This window comes from Ambystoma mexicanum, chromosome 9 (assembly GCF_040938575.1).
Source record: "Ambystoma mexicanum isolate Mex_15411 chromosome 9, UKY_AmexF1_1, whole genome shotgun sequence".
Lineage (NCBI taxonomy): Eukaryota > Metazoa > Chordata > Amphibia > Caudata > Ambystomatidae > Ambystoma > Ambystoma mexicanum.
This window is the reverse complement of record NC_090931.1, coordinates 360,458,787-360,480,910: the sequence shown is the minus strand read 5'-3', so window position 1 is coordinate 360,480,910 and position 22,124 is coordinate 360,458,787. Positions and strand designations below refer to the sequence as shown.

General features: G+C 43.1%; 1 protein-coding gene across 2 annotated transcripts in view; it reads left to right on the top strand.

Moving 5' to 3' along the window:
• Positions 1–22,124, top strand: part of MKS1 (MKS transition zone complex subunit 1) — a 927,592-nt gene that overhangs the window by 349,359 nt on the left and 556,109 nt on the right. For both annotated transcript variants that reach the window (XM_069614786.1, XM_069614787.1), the window contains exon 7: positions 6,814–6,918. In XM_069614786.1, coding sequence (XP_069470887.1) covers positions 6,814–6,918 — 105 coding nt within the window. The remainder of the gene's footprint in view (positions 1–6,813; positions 6,919–22,124) is intronic.

The window sequence follows — 22,124 nt, the reverse complement described above, 5'->3', positions numbered from 1 at the left end:
TTCCAGGGCTCTGCGATATACTCCACGGAGAGCCAGCATCCACCGGTCTCCGCTGCTCCGGGATGAGCTCGGCTCCAGCGACGTGCCCATAACGCTGTAGTGGTCCCAAGCTGGGCCCGCAAACTTCACAGGGGCGACCTCGAGATGTTCCCACTGCAGATGCTACATTCATTGAGGCGATGGGAAGACTGTAATCATCAGGATTAAGTCTGGATTTGTTAGCGCGCCCGGGAGCTCAGACTCCTGGGAATCTTGGCTGTGCTCACTAGCGCCCTCTCCTGAAATTAGCGAAAGATGTTCTTTTGGAGTTAAGGCGAAGGAACATTTTGCACCTTTTATTATTTTTGACAGCTCTGGCATAAAGATAGTATTCATGAGTGTACTAGAGTTTGTGAAACTTAAAATGCACCCCTGATGTAAGAGGGCCTTAGCATTTCAAAAGATCATATCTAGCATTCCCTCTTTGGCTCATCACTTCTCTTTTCTTTTCTAATGAATTTTTCTAATACTCTCTAATACAAAACCCTCCTCTTTCTTGGAGTAATTGAGCCCATTTCCCCAAAGACAAGAAAGTAATTTAATTTTGAAAACGTATTGATTTGTAGAGAACTAGCCGTTAAAACACAGATGTATTCATGCAGCGCAGATGGGGGTTGGAGGGATTCAGAGCAATAGCAGCCTAGCTCATGTTGTTTGTCATGTCACTTGAAAGCTTGAGGGCGGTATACCCTTCATTTCATAGCTACATGTCTGGAATATTATGGTGTGTATGCCCCTCTCCCAACAGTCCATAAATAAAATCCTGAGATTTCCCCATTAATCAGTAATGTAGGAGGTCTTCTTTAGTCTTCCAACCTGGGTTCTGCCATGATTTCCTGAAGCACTTATTTTATTGTTTCCCTTTCATGGTCCGTTAATGTTTTCCTTTTTGGTTTTGACATGTATGGTGGTGCTCTAGCACCTCCTCGTGGCCAAAACAAATGCTACAGAGAGAATAGGGAAGAAGGAGGGTGTTGGTTGACTTGGCAATTGGTGCTGCTAGTGGAATGTTTTGGCTGCACCAAAGATTGTTATTGTTTGTGTCCTGCCACCCACCATGTTTTCTTTGCCACTGTTTCTCAAAGCAGGCATCAATGAAAAAAAGAAAATTGTAGAGCCCTGTAATTCATAGTCACAGTTCTAGTCCCCCTTCAGGTTCCCTCTTCTTCCTAGTCTCCCTTCCTTGTCATATTCTGCGGAGAATCCGATGGGAATCTCCCCACGAACCTCGTCTGGGACCCTCTCTGATTCAGACACTGGGGGTGGTGTACTGCAGAGGATCACATGAGGGGGGAATTGGGCCAGGAAGACTGAGAGGAACCCCTTTTTAACTTTCCCCATGATCCTGCCTTTCTGATGGCCTTTTTGCCAAATCAGAGAGGTAAAAAGATCAAATTCTCCAAGAAAGGACTACATAACGCAGAATCCCCCAGGGACTGTGACGAAGAAGAGGGCTAAAGAGGCATGCAGGGGTAGAAAACAGGTAGGCAACCCTAAAAGCCTATGGCAAGGTCGGGCAATTTAGACTGAGGGTCTGCACCTAAAGCCAACTAACCCACCTTAGGGGAATAGAAGGCTGCTGCAGGAGGGTGTCGCAGAAAGAAGCAGGAGCTGGAAGGTTGGCAGTAGGAGAAGAAAAATAATGGGAGGCTGGCAGTTCACAAGGAAGTGTGAACACGGAAGGGACGCCGGAGCAAAGAACACACATTTTTCACCTGTAGGCTCTGAGTTGGTCCTGTGCTCACGAACCCTGTCTGGATGTGGCTGCATTGGAAGAGACTGGAGAAAGCTGTCAGTCTTTCCAGGTACGCCTAATTGTCGTGAATGCAGAGCTGAAGTCTGGTGTTTAACCCGAAGCCCATGTGCAGAAGCAAGCTGGGGGAAGCTGGTGAAAGGAAGACTCTCCATTGATGAGACCAGATCCGAGACACCTGTGCAGAGGGAAGATGTTGATCCTGATGGTGCCCATGGTAGCAGTAGCAGAGGAAAAAAAGTCAGGAAATCGAGACGGCCCACAGTTGCTGTAATACTGGAGTGGGTAAATGAGGGTCCGTACTCCAAAACAGCAGAAACTCCTTGCTGGTAACTGGCTCCAGCTTAACTTCATTTGCGTTGAAGGTAAAGCGAGTGAAAGTCTTCATATTTGTGGGAAGTCTTGTTTAACAAAGGGCAATGTATCACACGCTTACCCTGCAATAACAGAAGTGCTCACGTGTGAAGAAAGGCTTTCTTTTCCCATTGTAATGTTAAAATCATTGCCCGAAGCAGTCGCATGCCTCCTATTAACAGGGAGAACGGTAGCGTTAATGATTGCACATAACCAGTAGCAGACTTTGCCATTCAGTTACAAGGAAACATCACTTCTGAGAGGCAGTGTATGCAATATTATGTTTCCTGATAAGATGAAAGCTGCCTTTGTAAAAGGAAACGCAAGTAGCAAGTTGAAGTTTAGCATCCAGAAACTATAGCGTGTGCCTAAAGTTGTTTTTGAAGTGAACCTGAACTCTTGTAACATCCTACATTCAAGTGTTGCAGAATTTGTTAAAGTTATTGAACTCCGAAGTAGAGCAATCTTTGGCCAACCCAATAGGCAGCACCTTCCAAAGAGGAAACAAGCCAAAATAAGAACTAAAGCTTGTTGTCTTGAAGTTGTTGGAGCTAATACTAACCTAGGGTCCTCTGATGACAAAGACAAATTAAACTGGGAGAGTGGCATTACAGTTTTGGGGCAAACCCTGGAGACACAGAGATGCATATAAAGCTGGGGAAGGGAGCTGGGTGCTTGTAATAATAAATAATTACGCATCAGTAAAGCTGACCTTGTGGCAGTTAAAAGCTGAAGCAGATTCTGTGGTAGCTACAAGACTTGGAGGAAAGGCAAAGAGTATTCCCATTCTGGTAGAAGTGGAAAGAAGAGTGCTTTGCCAATCTCTAGAGGTCAAAGAGTGTTGTTTATGTTACCCAATAACATTTTCACAAGTTGTAGCAGCAGAAGGTAAACTGTGTTTGTCTAGAATTTTGTCAGAGCTGTCCTATGTTGAAGTTGAAGTAGAAGCAGGTTGTGAGACCGAGAAGACTGCTCTCACAGCAACACAGAGAAAAGGAAATTGTCACAAATGGAGAATTTTCCTTAAAAGAAACATCCTGACCAGTTGTATACAAGGTGCTGCAGAAAGTAAAGTTGTTGTTAAAGTGGATGTGACAGTTTTGTTTTTTAACCGTATCCAGGATTACCATTGGTGCCATTTTTCTTTATGTAACTTTGAAAAGGGAGCTTTTCATCCAGATAGGAAGCAACTTTTACCTATGGATTTTTGTTTGAGTACATTTTTTATTTTCTATGGAACTTTTCAAGAACTTATCTGAGACTGTTTTTTTTGGGAGAAATTGACTTTGGACATTTCTGGGGAGCAGAATCTGCCCAGAACAAGCAGAAGTCAACTAAGACCTTAATTGTTTGATAACCTTTTATTTATGTTATTGTTGTTTTACTTTAATTGTTTGATTGTCTAGTCTGAGAGTTTGTTTTGTGTATGCTAGGAGGTTTTCCCTTAGATCTTAGAACAGGTAGGGAATACCCTGGTAAAATAGGTTTAGTTAGGGTTTATATATTGTTTCTTTGCAAAATAAAATGTCAAACCTTGAGAAAACTAAACTCAGTCGTGAGCCTCACATTACTGACTCCTCACTATTCCCTCTTCCTCGTCCTATTCTCTTCCTCTTCTGCCTCCTAGTCCCTCATCCTAATACCCATGTCCTCGTCCTAGTTTCTCAACTCTCTCATCCTTGTCTCTTCGTAGTCTGTCACCCTTTGTGACCTAGTCTTTCTTCCTCCTTTCAGTCCCTTATCTCCCACCCTCCTCCTTCTACCTTAGACCTCTTTCAAGTTCCTCTTTTGCATCCTAGCCATTCTTCCTAGTCTTCCCTTCTCTGCCTTTCTGCTATGCCTCAGCCCGCCTCACTCATCCTAGAATTTCTTCTTACCACAGGCGTTGCTAGGGGGTGCTAAGGGGGCTATAGCCCCTGATCTTTTGGTTGTAACCCCGGATAGAATCTCAGGAGCTACAGCCAAAAGACTAGCTAGCCCCCAGTCCCAACAGTTCCGACATCAGCTTAGCCCCGGGTCTTTTCCAGACCTAGCAACTCCCCTGCTTCTTACTCTTGCCAATCTTTCTTTCTGGACCCACTACCTTGTCCCGCTTACCTTTCCTAGCCTCTTACTCTTCGTATCACCTCTTCTCCTAATCTTCCTTGTCCCTGTTTGCTAGTTTTTCTTTGCTGTCCCTGTTCCTAGACTTTCTTCTGCTTGGTCATTACTTTTCCTCTTCCTAGTACTTGCTCTTTCCTCCACCACTTTCCTCTTCTTAGTCTTCCCCCAGGCCCCTCTGTTTCCCACAACTTTTTCCTCGACCTCATACTCTGCCCCCAAAACCTCCCTCTGCCCCTAATGCCCCTCTTCCCACCATCTGACTCCTCTCGCTCCCCCTCCCCCCCTCCCATCGCTTTTCAATTTTCTTTCATTTTCCTTTGTCTTTATTTCAACTTTTTGTCTCTGCTCTATCTGATGAAGTCGTCTATGGGACTTCAAAGGCTAATGCATTGCTTCATTACTTCATAATGTTTCCAGTTAGTCCAGTAAATGGATCAAATCTGCATTTTGTGTGAACATATTGTCAAAAAGTAAACCTACGCTGCACTTTATAAAACTCTAATCGTATAAAAAATAGAATATCAAGACAGAAAAACAATTACAAGCTCATAATATCAGTTTTATCCAACACCATTCTTTCTCACTGCAACATCATTACATCAAATATACTTGCATAGAAGAGCGTCTAAACATAGTATTAGGACATTCACCTCCCATAATCCTTCACTATTGATTATGCTTGCAACGCTAATGGCAGTTGTAGTCCAATACTCCTGGAGAGCCAAAGGTTGTAGACTCCTGACCTACACCTGTATTACCATACATTTCTAAGAGGTCAATAGGTCTCAATTCACTCATTTTACACACGACAGGTAAAATATCACTGTGCAACCTTAAGCAATATTTTCCTATGTGCCCAGGCTCACTTTAAGACATTTGACACTGCAAACGCCACAGCAGGGGTTTGTGTTGATTTACACAACATGTCACCCTATTTAAGGTTCTTGCTCCATATATTAAACGTGGTTTAAGGTACGTTTTTCAAATGTCTGTTTGATGGAAACAAACGAGCAAAACGTATAGGACTATTTCTTTCACTCCAACACATGTAAGATAGCAATTATTTCCAGGTTTCCCAAGTCTTGGGGTCACAGGCCAAGTGGAGAATTCCTAAAAACATTTAAAAAAAAAAATCTATTTACACATTTTTATGTCTATCAAAAACATCACCAAAGCTCAATTTGTCACGGTTATTGGCAACTGCATGAATTAAGCAAATTGTGCTGCATGAGGTACCAATAGTTTGCTTTATAAAATACACTTTGGGGTTCTCACTTTCCTATTCAGGTCTGCAGTTTGTTTTTCTCTGATGCGTTCGTGCTGTACTGCTCTGAGGGGAAAGAGTAGGAATAGCGCAGAGACTGGTCCAGGCTCTGACTCCAGACCCTTGCCCCAGTTCCTAGACCCCCATCCCTCGTCCCAGTTTATTGTCCCCAGATCCTTTTCCCCGTCCTACGTGTAGAAGTCTACCAGTCTTTTAGTCAGTCTTTCTCAACCCCCTTCTGTGTTGCTTCATCTTTATTTTACCCCTGCTTGTCTTTCTGTGTGTCTCTCTTTCTCCGTTGCTCGCTCTCCCTTTATCTCACTGGGACAGCTGGTTGGTATGGAAATGCACAAATGAAAGTGAAGTAAGAATTAAAGTCTACAGAGAGTTTGTCAGTGAACCTTATGCTGAAAGCATGAAATGTGATGTAATCTATGAAAATGTTGCTCTGTTATGTTTAGACAACCACCCTTAAAAATGATATATCTGAATGTGGTATTTTTACATTCCACAACTGATGGCTTCAGTTAGTTGGAGGGTTTGAGGTCTGCTTGGAACCTAAACTCTTATTAAGCTTGAAATTTAAAGGCAAGCACTGAGTAGAGCAGAATCTTAGTTGTTCCAGAGTAAATGGCAAGGCATACTGCTGAAATATTTCTCAGCCAGAAATTGCATATGCCTTTGTGCTATCGGTTCTTCCTTACTTCTATTATAACTATCATGTTTATATGAATGCTGATATCCTCTTTGGCATGACTGGTAAAGCACAATATTCTTATTTTGTAAACGATAATTTGCAAGCAGTACATGCCCTGCCTCTTGTAGTCTCATATACTGTAGGGTCTGTATTCTGTTTCAGAGTGGTACAGTCCCACTGTTCAGCTGTGTGATGTAAAGATTTCTGGGAGAAACCTGTTTCTATTGGACATTGTTTATAACCATTCAGAATTGCTCCTGGAAAGTCGATTCTAATATTATTGATGTCATGCCTGTTGGTACAGAGATCTGAAGTATTGTTATGGGCCTTACTAGTAGGCTGGGTAAGCTGTAGGCTCTGTGCCTCAACTGCTGATGTAAAATGTCAGAAGTATTTAATCCTTAAGCAAAGGCTAACGGGCCACATGAAAACCGTCTGTTCAGCTTGTATGTTCTTTGAGCTGTGGCTGTTCTTTATGAGGCCAAACAAATTCGCACCTTTTTAATGCAAAATTCAGTGAACTGCAAAAGTCAAATCTTTGCCATTGCTAGTTTCCTTGGCTTCCATGTTGGCATCCAGTAATGTTTTTCTATTTGCACTCAGGCTCGGCCACAGGGAAAATGAACAGGTTCTGTGCACAATTAAGATTGATAGTAATGGAGTGATCACCATGAAACCCGACATGACTGGCACCAAAGGACCCTACAGGTAATAGCCCCATCTTTCAAAATGTTATCCATAGTGTATTTCTAATGGAGTCCCACATAACCGTGAGTTTAAATATTTAGACGTACTTAAACTGAAAAACGAATATTGATGGCTCCTCACAATTGAAGGTAATGGCACACAGCAGTTGAAAGATAAACAAGATTACCTTTATAATGCACCAAAAGGTATAATAACACAGAGAAATTCTCGTGGATACCAGATTTGAATTTACTGTATTGCCAAGGGAATCTGTGTGGTTTCTTCAGCCATAGAGGAATGGTGGCACAATTAAGTACCCCTTTCTCTCCAGGTTTGCTCAGGCTGACATTTGCAGAGGTTCTCATGTCAGCTAGAGCACTTTGGATGGTTTCCTCCCTCCACATAATTTCCCTTTCTGCTGGGGGCTTTTGGTAATACTTAGTCTTGAGGGTTTGAGAGAATGTTCCCCCCTCTGCTGAAGTCTGAGGCAGCCCAATGTGTGAGAAAAAGTCTTAAACTGATTTGGGCAAGAGGCATGTGCACATTTTGTAATTGGCCCTTACTGGTTATTCATTTTTTTTTCTACAAAGTCCTAATCTCCAGCCTAATCAGTAACGGATATGTGACTGATGTGCTTGCAGATCCTAATGCTCTTGGGTTCAGGGTACAGAAAGTACCCTGTTTTTTTATGTGAATACTCGCACATGACTGAGTGTTCTACAGGTTGGAGGCAAATTATCTGTCTGGCACAAGGTGTTTCCCAGTGGGGGCGCCACAGAGAATTCCCTTAAACTCCAGTGTGTTGTACGACATCCAGATGTTTGTGTGTGGGGTTTTTGTTGCTGCTGGACGAGCTCAGAATCTGCCTAGATGAGACTAATGTGCAAGGATGTAAGGTTAGCCAGAGAAAGTAAAAAAAAAAAAAAAGGGAGCCGCAAGGGCAACCCAGCAACAATAGGCAGTATGTGCCAAAAGTTGTCAAAGGGGATAAAGTTAAAAAGAAACTATGGAGAGTCTTAAAAATAACACCCATGAAAAGATTAAAAGATTCTGTGAGTGGAAAAAGGTTCCCACTCACTGAGGTACCAGTAAAGCGAAATGCGCTGGGTTGGACGCAGGTCAGGAAGATTCATCATTGCTATGAAAGTCTTACCTAACAGCAGGTCCCGCCACAGGGATTAGTTACATCTCCATTTGGCGACGTTTCTACTAATTCCGGTAATGTCTACAGTCATGTGGACCATTCATAGTCTGTCCACCCAGTAGGTCTGTTCTCACACTGGCCTATTCTATTCTCTTGGTCCCTGTTCAGCAATAGATAGTTAATTCTAGAATATGTTGCATGTGGTATTGAGTAAAACGTGTAGCCTTTTTGACCAGGGTGAGTGACTTCCGCCATCAATCAAACCCTTCTGGTCTATAGCCCTTCCAAGGCTTCCGTCCTGGTCCCTTCCCTCTGTTGCGTTTGCGTCTTTCACAGAGGCTGTGTCCATTTTGTCATCAGCCCAGGAGTTAGTCTCCACCTATGATAATTCGCTCTCCTCTCAGGGCCATGATTGTGTCAAGCGCCTGGTCATCAAATGCTGCTTGGCGCTGATTGGGGGTTTGGGGGGCCGTACACTGAGGCCATCGCCATCTGCACCCTTTCTAGCGAGCCCTGTATCGCTATCAAACGACCATCCACCATTCTGGATAGCGTTACCTGCTTTAATTTGAGACGCTTGTGCAATAGAATGCCCACTCCACCCCGTTTAACATTACTGAATGCACATTATACTTGACCCACACCTACCCAGCTAAGCGGTTTCTCCTCCCCTTCTTTCAGTCTTTTCTCTTGTAGAAACAGTATATCTAAAGCAGCATTACGAAACTCACGAGGAATTGGAGAGCTTTTTGTGGGGAAGTTTTTCACATTGAGCGTTCCCACCGTCAACCTTTGCTCCCCTCGTTGTGCCCTTGTCACAGTAGCCATATGTACGTGTGCTGCCCCTGTCTAGTTCCTACAAGCTGCCTTTGTTCCTTCTGGAAAAAATATCTCCCATCAGTATTTTCACATGTCTCTTTATCCCCTGCTAGCATAGAATAATCCCTTATAGTTACCTGATTCTTCAACTTGAATGTAACCAAACCGTTTACGAACATTGTTTTTGGGATACCCTCTCTTCTGGAGAGGGCCGCCTGAGGTCTGCTACTGCCTGCTGAATCAATGATTCATCACTCATATATACCACTGTCCAGTTTTCATCCCTAGGAACCACTACTCCATTGTTTCGGTGTCTGTCTCGGGGGTACCTTTTCAAGGTTGCTTCTCTGGAGAAGGTCCGCTGATTTTCTTACTTTTACAGCCACCATCTGCCCTCTTTCACTGTGGAAGGCAGCTGGGGGTACGTGTTTGTCTCGTACCTCTATTGGCGTGGTGCATCTCCACCAAGTTCGCGTTTAGCTGTTTGCCCTCAAGGCCTTCTATTTTCCCTTCAATCACTTCCACTTTGCCCTGTATGTCTGTTAAGGATTATTTGATGTCGTTTCAGAGGGCCTTGATTTCAGCCAGAATCCCCCCTATGTCCTCTTTAGAGGAAAAGTTCACCATTGCAAACTCAACAGGCATTGTTGCCATCTTGTCCGCCACCACCTCCCTTCTGTAATTTTGTGATGATGCATGCGCCACCATCACCAATTGCATGTTACACCTTCTAGGGGGCTGTACTCCAGTCAGTAATTTCCAAATCCTAGCACTCTGCTGGGGGGGGGGCTGGAAGGGTAGGGGGGATTCCTGTTTCCCCTCTGGGCAGCTAGGCTTTTGCAAGTCTCTGCCAATCTTCTTCTGGCCTAAGGCTATACACATGGCTTTACTTGGGCCTCCCTTGTCATATGGGCCCTCACTGACTTCTTCAAGTGAGCACAAAGAGTACTTAAGTGCCCTCCCAGGCCGCCCTCGGCCAGCCTCACCACCTTGTGACAGGGCTGTTGATCAGTCTCTGTCAAGGAAAGATGGGGTTGGGGGCACCCAAACTTCCCATGGGTGCCTGGATGTAGGTAGGCACCATCCCCACCCCTCCTTAAAGGCATTGAAGGCGGCCTCTGGGCCGCAGAAAAAGCACTGTAGTCATCCAGGGAGATGCCAAGCAGGATGCCAGGAAACTGTGAGGCCGCAGTTTCCTGTCAAGGGGTGCTGCAGAATGTGGCAATACCGGCAGGCAGAGGACATGAATAGGGATGCTCTGCACCAAAGAGGACCTGTGCTATCGACAACACCGGAGCCCACGTGGGGATCAAGCCCACTAGCCCACCAGGGAATTTAAATAATAAATAAAGGCCCCCATTAAGGCCGTAACAACAATACCTCCAGGGATATAATTATTATTATTAAAGGCCCTGCATGCCTTGAATGTTCCAGCGTCCCCGGACTACAGCAGGGTCCATGTTGGAAAAGGGGCAACTCTTACTAGCCCTTTTAAGCCCTGCCATGCCCTTCCCCTGTCACACCGCTTGGAGGCAGGTAGTTGATTGGACCGGGACAGGGTAAGTAGCCAATCCTAGGAGGGGGTGGGGTATTTAAGCAGGCAAGTGTGCAAGTGGGAGTTACTTGATTGAGGACAGGAGATGGTGGAGGATGCCGGAAAGACGAGTGGAGGCGCGAGCGATTCGAGTGCAGACGCTATTGTTAACAAGGGGGTCTGTGGAGTGTTTTTATGTGAGTATTACAGGTAGAGTAGGAGTAGTGGCGGACTGAAGTAGTAGTAGTAGTAGTAGTAATAGTGGTAGTGGTAGAGGTGGCGGTAGTACTGGAAGTAAAGTAGGCGGTGGGCGTAGGAAGTGAAGGAGATATGTGGTAGTGGGTAGTACAGGGGTGTGTCTGGGTGTGTCTGGAGGTCTGACGAGAGGTGAGCAGGGAATGATGTCCCTGGAGTTCCGGTGAGAGGAAGACAGTGGTAGTAGAGAGGTAGGGGTAGTAGCAGAATAGGAACAGTAGTAGAGGTAGAGCGGTAAGAGCGACAGTGAGTAGGAGAATAGGAGGAGCTATTTGGTATTAAAGGGGTAGTTCGGTCAGAAATGCTAATGGCCCAATCGCCTGCGCAGGATTTTGCTTGACCCGTCTCAGGAACACTTCAATTCACAATTGCTTCTCTTTCAATTGGTCTGTCTCAGCCGGGACCAAATTGATCTACTTTTGCCACTTCTCAGCTTGATACCTTACAGAGACCTTCGTTTGAGCACCCGCGTGGTGCCGGACCACACTGTCAAAGGTATTGTATCTTGCTTTTAAAGTTCAATTACTTTGCTTCCGTCTCATATCACACACGTTTTAACAACGTTCGTTCCAGCGCTCGCCATAAAATGTTGCTGCTTGCAACCTTGGCTTCGACACAGAACGGTCTTGTTCTGTCTCCCCAACTCACCGGCTGTATTGATTTCACTGATGCTGTTTTGTTCTTGGAGCCAAGGACTGTACCACAGTGGCTGGTGTGTCTCCCCACTTGATTATTGATGCGGGAAGGCTCCGGGTATCCAACATACAATGCAGGACTCTTCAGCCTGGTTTCCTGGTCTTTGGCTTTCTATTCTTGAGGTTTCTGGAAAGTAACTGTTCCTTGTCGAAAAGGTCATGGGAACTTCCCTCCTTGCGATCACCTTCTGTTCTGCTGTCTTTCATCTCTCGTTCAGCTGCATTTCGGAACTGCTGTTTCCTTGTGTGCTTTGCCTCGCTCAGTGCGTGCTCTCATGCTCCGCCTTTCATCCATGTGGGGAAGCTTAATGGAAGTCAGTTGTGTGTGATGGTCAGTAATTGCCTGACCTCGCCTGACCATTGTATTGGGACACATCTGGTATACTGCTCAGGTGTTAGTCTGTTTTCTCTCATTGTGGCTGTCTGTGTGAAAGTGTTTGTGTCGTAAGAGGGGGGAGGGGTTAGAGTTCCTAAATATCCTACTTGGTAGGATGGGGTAAAGGTGTTACAAGGAAGGGGATACTGCATCTCACCATCCGGTGTCCCACTCCCCAAAGACCCCTCACCCAGGTGATCCTCCCGCACTGGTCCACCCCCAGGAACTCGATCAAAAAGCGATGGCCGTGTCCTGGCCACCTGGAATGACCGAGCCACGGGGACTAGTGGGTGAGGCACCTTCTGGTTTCTCACATTGTATACAAACAAGAACTGTTTTATTTACTTCACTGTTGATTCTTTGCTTCTTCACTATTCAGGAACTATGGCAACAGTTCAGCCCTACCTGTATGAGCCTGAATATTCAGAAATGGAAATCTTTGAAGGAGAAAAAAGTCAAGACGATTACTGGAGCCTGAACCCAGTCGCATTGGAACACGTTTCTACCTGATGTACCTACCATCGTTGTGAGGGTTTTCCTACTCCGGTGGAGAACTGCTGTTGCACAGAAAACTCTGGGTGCTTGGCCTACATTGTCGAAGAAGAGACACCACTGCTATACGGTACAACGTCCTTTCGTGGTGGGATAATTTTTTCGCAGGGATTTTTACCGCAAGTTTTTTAAAAAAAAAATCTAATTTTTTTGAAATTCGGGGAGTTTGCATGGGTAGCACCCCCCCAAAAAATTTTCAATGGGTTTTTGGAAAAAAACAAATCTCAGTAAAAAACCCAGCAAAAAAACATCCCGCGATGAAATGACATGGAACCCGCTATACGTTACCGATTTGCATGACTTCAGGGCCGCCTGCCTTACAAGATCCGTGTTGCGAATGATGATGGTCCTTATGCATGAACTTCGAGCTACAGTTCGCCCTCGTAATCCAAGTAATGAGTAAGTTCACTCCATGGGTCTCATCACGAGTTGGGCGGTATCCCGGCGGTAAATGCGCCGGGATACGCCCAATGCTTTTAGCGTTTGCGCAACTCCTTCCGGTGCAGTTTGCGCCGAATCCCAAGTTGTAGTGGTGCTTTTAATCCCCATTTATTTGGGTCTGTAGGGGTTCTTGGCGCTTGCGGTAATAGTGCCGAAAATGGGTGGAAAGGGGAGATTTTTACCTCCATCAAAAAGCCGTAGGTAAACCTCCCACTTTCTGGCCAAACTCTGGATTGGGCTGAGTGGTAATGAAACGGTAATAGCATTACTGCTGCATTTTTACCACTCGGCCCAACCCCTGATGAAGCCCAATATATGTTGTGTATTTGACAACCGAGACGGCAAACATAATATGTTGTTCACCTATATCAATATAACTTTGATGGATCACTGATGAAAGAATTGTTCTGTAAATTGAATAAATTACTCATTCTAATGTGAAACCAAAGTGTTCATCTTTAGATTTATCGTCTGAACAATTATGTTTCTTTCCCCTTGAAGTATCTCCCAAACTGTTCACAAGTACTCTCATTACTTTGCACGAAAAGGTACTTTTTAAAGCAAAACAATGCCTTAAATTTTACGACAGTAATGCAAACACAAAAAATGCAATTATAGGGTTAATTCAAGTAAACTATTTCTGTATCTCTTACACAGGTGGTACATGCTTGTGGCATATCGTGGTAGATTCATGGAAGACTGGAATTTCGCGTTTGACGAGTAATATCTGCCTGTGTGGTTCGAGACATTTGTGATGAATTCCCCAGTGATCACAGACAAGAACATGGATTTATACAGAGCACCTACACCGCAGCAGTATAATTTGTAGTATCATTGCCATCCACTTTACCAAAGTAAATACAAAAATAAAAATGTAGGTTATGTGAACAGTTGCTAGACATTTTTTGTAAGTAAAATTGACTCTCCTGTCGCGCTCCACTCATCCACATTCATCCCCCCTCTGCTATCAATGACAGTTTGCCTTTGTGGGTGTGTGCTCGTAAGGGGGCTGGGAGGATGGGAACGCGCAAGGTGTTGAATACCATGTACACCACAAAGGCTTCTTTTACACGGAACCATTGGCCGCATGGCCATCCTAGACCAAGTGTCCCCAGACTCTCCTTTGAAGACCCCGTCCTTGCAATCAACATATTTCTGTGTCAATTGACTGTGTTCCGAGCCTATTGCGCTCGCCTCATCCAGATCCATCCCCCTATATATATATATATATATATATATATATATACTCTCTCTCTCTCTCTCTCTCTCTCTCTCTCTCTCTCTCTCTCTCTCTCTCTCTCTCTCTCTCTCTCTCTCTCTCTCTCTCTCTCTCTCTCTCTCCTCTCTCTCTCTCTCTCTCTCTCTCTCTCTCTCTCTCTCTCTCTCTCTCTCTCTCTCTCTCTCTCTCTCTCTCTCTCTCTCTCTCTCTCTCTCTCTCTCTCTCTCTCTCTCTCTCTCTCTCTCTCTCTCTCTCTCTCTCTCTCTCTCTCTCTCTCTCTCTCTCTCTCTCTCTCTCTCTCTCTCTCTCTCTCTCTCTCTCTCTCTCTCTCTCTCTCTCTCTCTCTCTCTCTCTCTCTCTCTCTCTCTCTCTCTCTCTCTCTCTCTCTCTCTCTCTCTCTCTCTCTCTCTCTCTCTCTCTCTCTCTCTCTCTCTCTCTCTCTCTCTCTCTCTCTCTCTCTCTCTCTCTCTCTCTCTCTCTCTCTCTCTCTCTCTCTCTCTCTCTCTCTCTCTCTCTCTCTCTCTCCCCAAGAAAACATCTGTGAAATCGACAACGGATATCGGCTTCTCTCCACTTTTTATCTTGCTCGCTGAATCGGCTCATCTGATTATCTAAGTAACGGTTAGTCAACTTTTTCTATTGTTTTCTGTAGTGTCAACGTTCTCTGCTAGGCCACTTTCTATTGCTTTATGCACAATGTACACCCTATTCTCATTTTATTTTATTCAAAAGGTCTACACCATTATCAACCGTCCTATGCATTTTTATCTCTGTAATTAGCACATACCATTACAGAGTATTGTTTCCAAATGTAATCTTTCGTAGCTCATGTTTTCAATGCATGTTTGCTTTAGGTGCCATTCTTTTATAACGTACATCATTGTTTTAATTAAAGGATTGTGATGTTTGATTTACTCATTGTGATTCTTTTCTAATATTTATTTATATTTCTTTAGCAGGTCATAAGGGCAATCCAACAATGCCTTCTTGTATCATTTTGGGTTGCTCTAATAACAGCCATGCTAAGTTGAAGTACTGTCCTGCATGTATTGCCGAAGGATTTAAAGCTACGGGGTTCCAGCCTCTGAAATTGAAAGCAGAGCCAAGGATGTCTTGGATGACGTGAGGGGCAATTAATTCCGCGTCTGCAGCATGCACTTCTCAGAAGATTTGTACGCACAGAACACTAAAAAATGTTGCCCCAGACTCCTTTGCAAATTACTTCCCAATGCTGTTCCACTGAATTTCAGCACACGCTGACCCCGATGAGTTGTGCATGCTGAATTTGTAAATACATTGTACCATTTTCTAAATGTTCCTGTATAATAGGTCTTATAAATGCCCACTCAATATATTGAAATAGTCTGTGAACAGGTAACGTAATGAACGGTTTTCAGATGGGGAATATTTCCATTGATGTTTTATTACACAAGTTTCCTTCACGACACAATGTACTGTGGTTTATATTTTTTTAAACTTTAGATTACTTTGTATATCCCTACTTTAGGGATACTCCAATAGTTCAGTGCAATGGGAGCTTTTCCAAACACACTCACATTGCGTCCTTTAAAAATAGGTCATTTAAAAAAAAATGACCATGATGGTCTTTACATAGACCGCACTGATGGAAGTACAGACCGTTACCATGGAGGAAACCGCAGACATGTCCAACATCCTAGTGGTGAGGCCAAGCTGCTTGCACACAAACTTTTTTAATCGTTTTTGATGTGGTCTAAATTATAATACTAATGTATTTTTTTCTATCGAACAATGGTATGCATATATACATAGATTAAAGGACCGCTACATCAACCACTATTCCAGCTTCAACAGCAACCTCACTCACCTTTCAAGTAATTTTTTTAGAATAATCCTTCTGATGCGACTATACAAAATATGTATTTAATCAAGTTCAACTTAAAACATGTTGATTATTGTTATGTATAATATTAGCTTTTCATACAAAGTGACTTGTAGACTTCTTTGTCAATATCGACCACGACCATCTTTTTACATGTCATTTTTTGCTTTTATATCTTAATTATTGCAGTTATATAAGCGTAGCCTGGAACTTCAACAACATACTATTCTTCTACTGCAACCAGTCTGTGGTATGAGAAGTGATAATATATTGTCTTATACTAATAGTTATGGATTAACAATATATTTTTTACATGATAATTTGCAATAATGTCAGCAAATGCAAAGCAATAGATCAACAACCTTGATGTATTTATCGCAGAAACCCATGCAACAATGAAAGTAAACTGTCAGAAAAATGTACTTTGTTACTGAATAACATAGACCCTTTCACTATATGAATGTTGTATGTTTTTGTTCATAAACGTTACATATGTAGCGAAAAATGGAATTGGTGAAACAAAATATTACATCGCATTAAAGGGGCGACAATTTAATCAGTGTTATGGAGGATAATCTCGCACCAACTCACTGCAACATCTCTGAAGGTTATCAGGTACAGTTTTCAAATATCACTTTCAAAATGTTACATGTACACCGTGTTCGACTTGATGTTAACACTACTTGAACATTTTTAATCGGACGATTAACCATATTGTTTTACATAGTTTAACTGATATTTCAAAGATGACAATCATTAAATCTACTTTCTCAAGATGTACTTTGTGAGATCAAAGATTTTAGGATTAAATTGTTTAACAATGTAATCCATGTTCTTTGTATTTGTTTACAAGGAATGTACTACTGAAGTGTTCGAAATTGAAGAGACACATGGACAAGAGATATACATAAGATATTGTAAAATATCAGTTATCCTTTTTAACTGTGATGTAATTAATGTTTTGCTGCTTTTACTGGTTTCCATATTGACATTTTGTTATATTTGTATATATGTATATATGCATATATCATTCTTTAAGTGAAGAGCAAACTTCAAGGTTTATATAATTTCTAAATCCTGTTTATCAGCTTGGTCTGGTGGTCGGCAAATCCAATTTAACTGTTTCAAGGAAAATTCAGAAAACAAGGGTTTATAACAAAGGGTTTTTTTTTACAAAATAAGTTGTTCAGGAGTTATTTCATTGATGCAACATTTTCATGTCGTAATTTATATATTCTGTATGTCTGCTATTAAGCATGGTTTCTTTCTCTTCCATTAGAGGCTGTCTTCTGAACATTGCAGGAGCTGCTGAACACCACAGGTCCACTAAGATGTTGTGCTCTCAACTTACTAAGATGCAGCTGAGCTCGATACAACCCAGGAGGAAAGGGAAATGTATAACATAACAAAATCAGACACTGGATCTCCCAACTCGTCCTGGCATCTGCATGGATGAGAAAATATAAATATGTGAATAAACCTCTTTTTTTAAGTTCCTATCCTAAAGCATTTACTTAAAACAAATGATTTAAATACCTGAACACTTCTCTCCAAAAGCCTAGAGGATTCAATCTTTGTGTTGGAACAGATTGACATCAAAGAGGAACTCTAAGTTTTATTGGTCATTGTTGACTTGAAAGAGTTCTAACATAACTACTTGTACAACTTTTTCAACTGTTTCCTGGCAGAATATTTTGCCTAAATGTTCCAATGAAGAAAGTCTTTTCTTTATAAAAGTTCTGAAAGCAAGAATTTTAATGACCAAAGAGCTAAGTTGCCCTTAATTGGTAACGATCATTCTGTATCTTGTGTGCTGGATTGGAAATCATTTTGCCATATGAGTCTTAGAATGACGTTGTGTAGTTGCCAATTCAGAAGCTTATACTTTAATTCAAATGAGTTTATAAATTGTTTTTTCACGAGAAACCTTCCTTGCCAAGGTACTCAAGAAATGCTGTTCACAATTAATTCCAAGTTCATGAAGTTTGTTTTTAATTGTATAGCCTGCTGTACCTTCAGTCGCTGGGCACGCTGCGCTTCATTAAATAACAAATAAAAAAGTCAGAACAGAATCCTACCCTTCCCAAGTCTCTGTGCTGCCATGTAAGATTCGGAGCAGATTGAAAAATATACGCTGCGCATAAAATGGAAAGGAATGCGCACAGCTCACCTCATCAACGATCGCTTCATTGAAGACTGGATCTCACCTCTTCAACGACAACTGCCTTGAAGACCGCAGCTCACATCACAGATACGCTGACGCCCAAATGGAGAGCAGCTCGCAGTTTGGAAAGGCTTCAGAAGATAAACAGCTGATCGCGATGCTGGGAATCTCCTCCCCCGATCATCACACGCGGCAACAGAAGCCATCTGTCAAAGTAATAAGGAAACGCTACGTTGCGCACGCCAGTGAAATATACATTGGATAATACATGCGCATAAATGTACAGTCATCCCAGGAACCCAAACTCAGAGTCAAATAAATCCCTAAGCAATAGCACTTTGTGTCACAGTAATAATTTGTTTATACAGACCGCTACTTGGTTTAAAGATTTCTTTTAATCTTTTTCAGTGGTTTCTTCTTTCATGAAACTCCTAAAATCTTCTTGTCCTCCACCTAAGTTGACAGACTTGAATTCTTGAACTTCTTGATGAAGAAAAGTTGTACATGACCTGCTCACAGATAATCTAAAATGAAAGGCTGTTTAGAATGTTCATTCTTTTCCCTTTGTCCTTTCATCCTGCAATCCAGAAGCCTGTTCCTTTCCTCCATCTTGGCTAGGGAACACACCAATACTCTGGAAAGTCAAGGCCCAAACCAAACTCATAAGGGATTTTAAAAAGGATAGATTTTTACAAAAGAATGATGATAGTTTTTTAATACAGATCTAATGTGAATATAATCTACCCATGGACCTGACAGAGGCCTAGGAAGAAGAGGAGCATAAAGACTCAGAGAACCACACAAACTAATGATGTCGGTTGCCAAACCATTGTCCCTTGGGAGCAGCTACAATTTGAGGTTCAGCATGTTCCTTGCAAGATTCAGTGTTGTGATGTAGATGTCCAGTGGCCAGAATCTGAATTGAATGTCAGCAGTGACTGTTAGGCAGAAACCTGTGCAGTTCCCTCTGGGACCACTGCAAAAGATTTAAGACTACAGGTGTTTGGCAGTAAACCCACTTGGTAGCAGTCTGTACCACACAGATTCACTTGGTAGCTGTGGCTGAGGAGTCAGACTTCCCTCAAGAAGAGTTAGGCAGTATACAGAGTATTCACAATAGGTCAAAAGAACATAGTAGAACAAATAAACACTGACCAGAGCTTGGTGTAAAAGAGAGATAATTATTTATTTAAAACCAAATCTAGAAAAACACACAGGCACTAATAGTAAGCAATTCAAAAACACGGTCACCAAAAGATATACACTCCCTTAGAAGAATTTTAGACAAGTCTTAAGTAAAGCCCCACTTATTTTCAGACAGCGGTGAGCGCTTAACGCAGATGACACTCTAATAATTTGTTAGAAAAGGGAGAGAAAAGCAGAGTATAATGTGAAACAGATCCCAACACTTTAATGAGAACAAAACAAGAGAGGAAGGCAAGTAAAACCGAGTTCAGAAGGCCGGATCCACTTTAAGAGGATCAGAACGAAATGTGTCCAAGGTCACACGGTTGAAGTGCACAAGAGTCTTGCAAAGGTTCAAAAAGAGTTGGACAAAAAGAAAGGGACCAGTTAGGTCAAGGCGGCCAGCCCAGTCCAGAAGGTTAAGAGATTATTATTACCTTGTAGCAATCTTTAGAAAGGGAGGCCTGGCGGACACGGTACCTTAAAGTGGTGAGAATACTCCAGCGGGGGCAGTTGTTCCTGGCAGCGGATGCAAGTCGGTGCTTCGTCCGGGGGAAGAGAGGATCTCGTCGGGGAGGAAGACAAGAGTCCGTTGCACTGCCAGGGAAGAAACCAGCCGCGGAGTTCAGGTAAAAGGAGCGGTCCTTTTATTCGCGGTCCAGTGGTAAGTGGCTATCCGGTTGCCGTGGTGCTTGGCACAGGCAATTCGACCACAAGACGTCCTGGGATGCGAAGAAAAGAAGGTAAACTGGTTGTGCCCACCAGTCAGGGGAAGAAGCCTCTCCAGCCGGGAGATCTTCTCTGTCGTCGGGAAGTGGTGAGTCGGTTCCGCAGGGCTCCACCGGTGGTGTCGTCGTGGTAGGTCGGCTCAGCTTCTCCCTCGTCGGATTCTCAGGTCCTGTGGCGACTTCTGAAGTTCCAGTCCCCAAAGCCCTGCTTTTATGCAGCACACCCCCATTCACTCAGCCTAGCTGTCAATCAAACATGCTAAGTGGTGAGCCGGCCGGCTCACCACTTGGGCCAATCACACAAGAGTGTGACTTGAGTTACCAAGGTTACTCAGTCCAGGGTGCCTAAACCCCCTCCCACACCCCCTGTGGTACCCAGACAGAGTGGCACCACTTTTGGAGGCTTCTGTGGAGAAGCCCGCCAAAAAGTGGAACAAAGGGCTCGACTTGGGTTGGAGTCACAGGAGAGAACACAAACGCCATTTTAGAATAGAGTCCTGGCAAAAAATACCAACCGGTGAATTAATATTAATTAAATAAACCGGCGGTATGTTCGAGGCTATGAGAATTAAATAATTAAAGTTGGTAGCCTCGAACAATGGGAAAATCCCATAGGGATATATTCGCGGTCGACTATAAAAAGTAGTATCCACTGCCACCAGTCAAAACTCGATCAAGGGGGAAGGAGACGTGCCCCCTCGACTAACAGACCCCGGGGCAATCGAATTGCCCTGACCAGTACGTCCACAATATGATGGTTTGTACTGGTTTCTGTTCATAATTTGGGACTAGTAAAGCCAATGGTGACTTTACATGCCCTGGGAGACAGTAGTCAGTCCCAGGGTATGGAGTCTATGGTGGGGTGTCACTATGACACCCCTGTGTTACTGCATGGAGGGTGCTGTGTAACACACATAGTAAAAACACATGAGACCCTATGGAGTAAAGGACCCCATAGCTCATAAAACACATTAACAGTCAAAGGAACACCATAAATCATGTCCAAGAGTGGGAGAAAAAGAGACTCACTCTTGGCAGGAGAAAAAAACAAACTCCAGAAATCCAGCAAAGCTGCTGAGGGACTCACTAGGTTAGGAAATTCAGCCTAAAGAGAGAATTCTCCCTAACAGTGACCCATGGAAAGTAACTCTGGATCATAGTTACAGCACACATCACCCAAAAGTGACCAACAGAGATGTTTCTGAATTGCTTGTAGAACCGCTCACACAATCCACACCCTCTAAAGAAATTCTATCTAAGAAACAGACAATTTCCCCCGTTTCCCTAAAACATGTGGAAAAATAGGAAAAATCACACACAGAAATAACTTGAACATCTTTGCTACTGATTACCGATTGTGCTCGTAATATGGAGTTCACTCTTCCTAGTTTTGAGGACTTATCCACCTCCATGGAATCGCAAACAACTATACTGCGATTGGCTATTAAAGGAACCAAAATACATTGTATTTGACTGCTGCCTGATTGATTCTGAAAATGATTAAATGTGATCATAAATTGTGTAAGAGGATTTGGGGGGGAGCCATTGGTGAGGTTTACTCGTGTAGTCAACGGCACCAACCTGAAGATCAAGGGTACCTGTGTACACCACCATAACCCATTTTCATGGCCTGCTCAACCTATACATGGAAAAGCGCCTGCTGGAAATGTACTTTGTTCATCTGCTTTGTTTAGCGGATCAAGGTTCAGTACAATTTCAGGTTTTTCTAACTTTGTGGGACTCAGTTCTTTTCAAAAACCCAATACTATAACTATAAGAGGGATTTTTTGTTACCCGCTATTAGCCAGGCATGGACACGCCAACAGATGTCATTGGGCAATGCCCTCGCTGGCATAAGGCTAGGTCTTGCTGGTGATGGACAGTGTGACAGTCCAGGTTTTTCTGCTAAATACTGCACTTACCACTTACAAGACATGGAAACCAAAAAAATAGTGAGTTCAGTTGTTGTGCAAGTATCGTAATGTACATCTTCTGTTGCCATGCAAAAATATGGTTTCATTAAATCCATTCAACTTTTGCAATCCAGAGGAATGCAAATAGACCGTATAGCCACTGACAGGCACGTTGCAATAGCCAGGGCCATTCGAGAACAGTTTCCAGACATAAAGCATCAATATGATGTATGGCACGTCGAAAAAGCAATTTTGATATAAATTACAGCTGCTGGAAGAAAAAAAGGCTACAGAAAACATTTTAAATTGGTCAGTCTATTAGCAACCATCTTTGGTGGAAC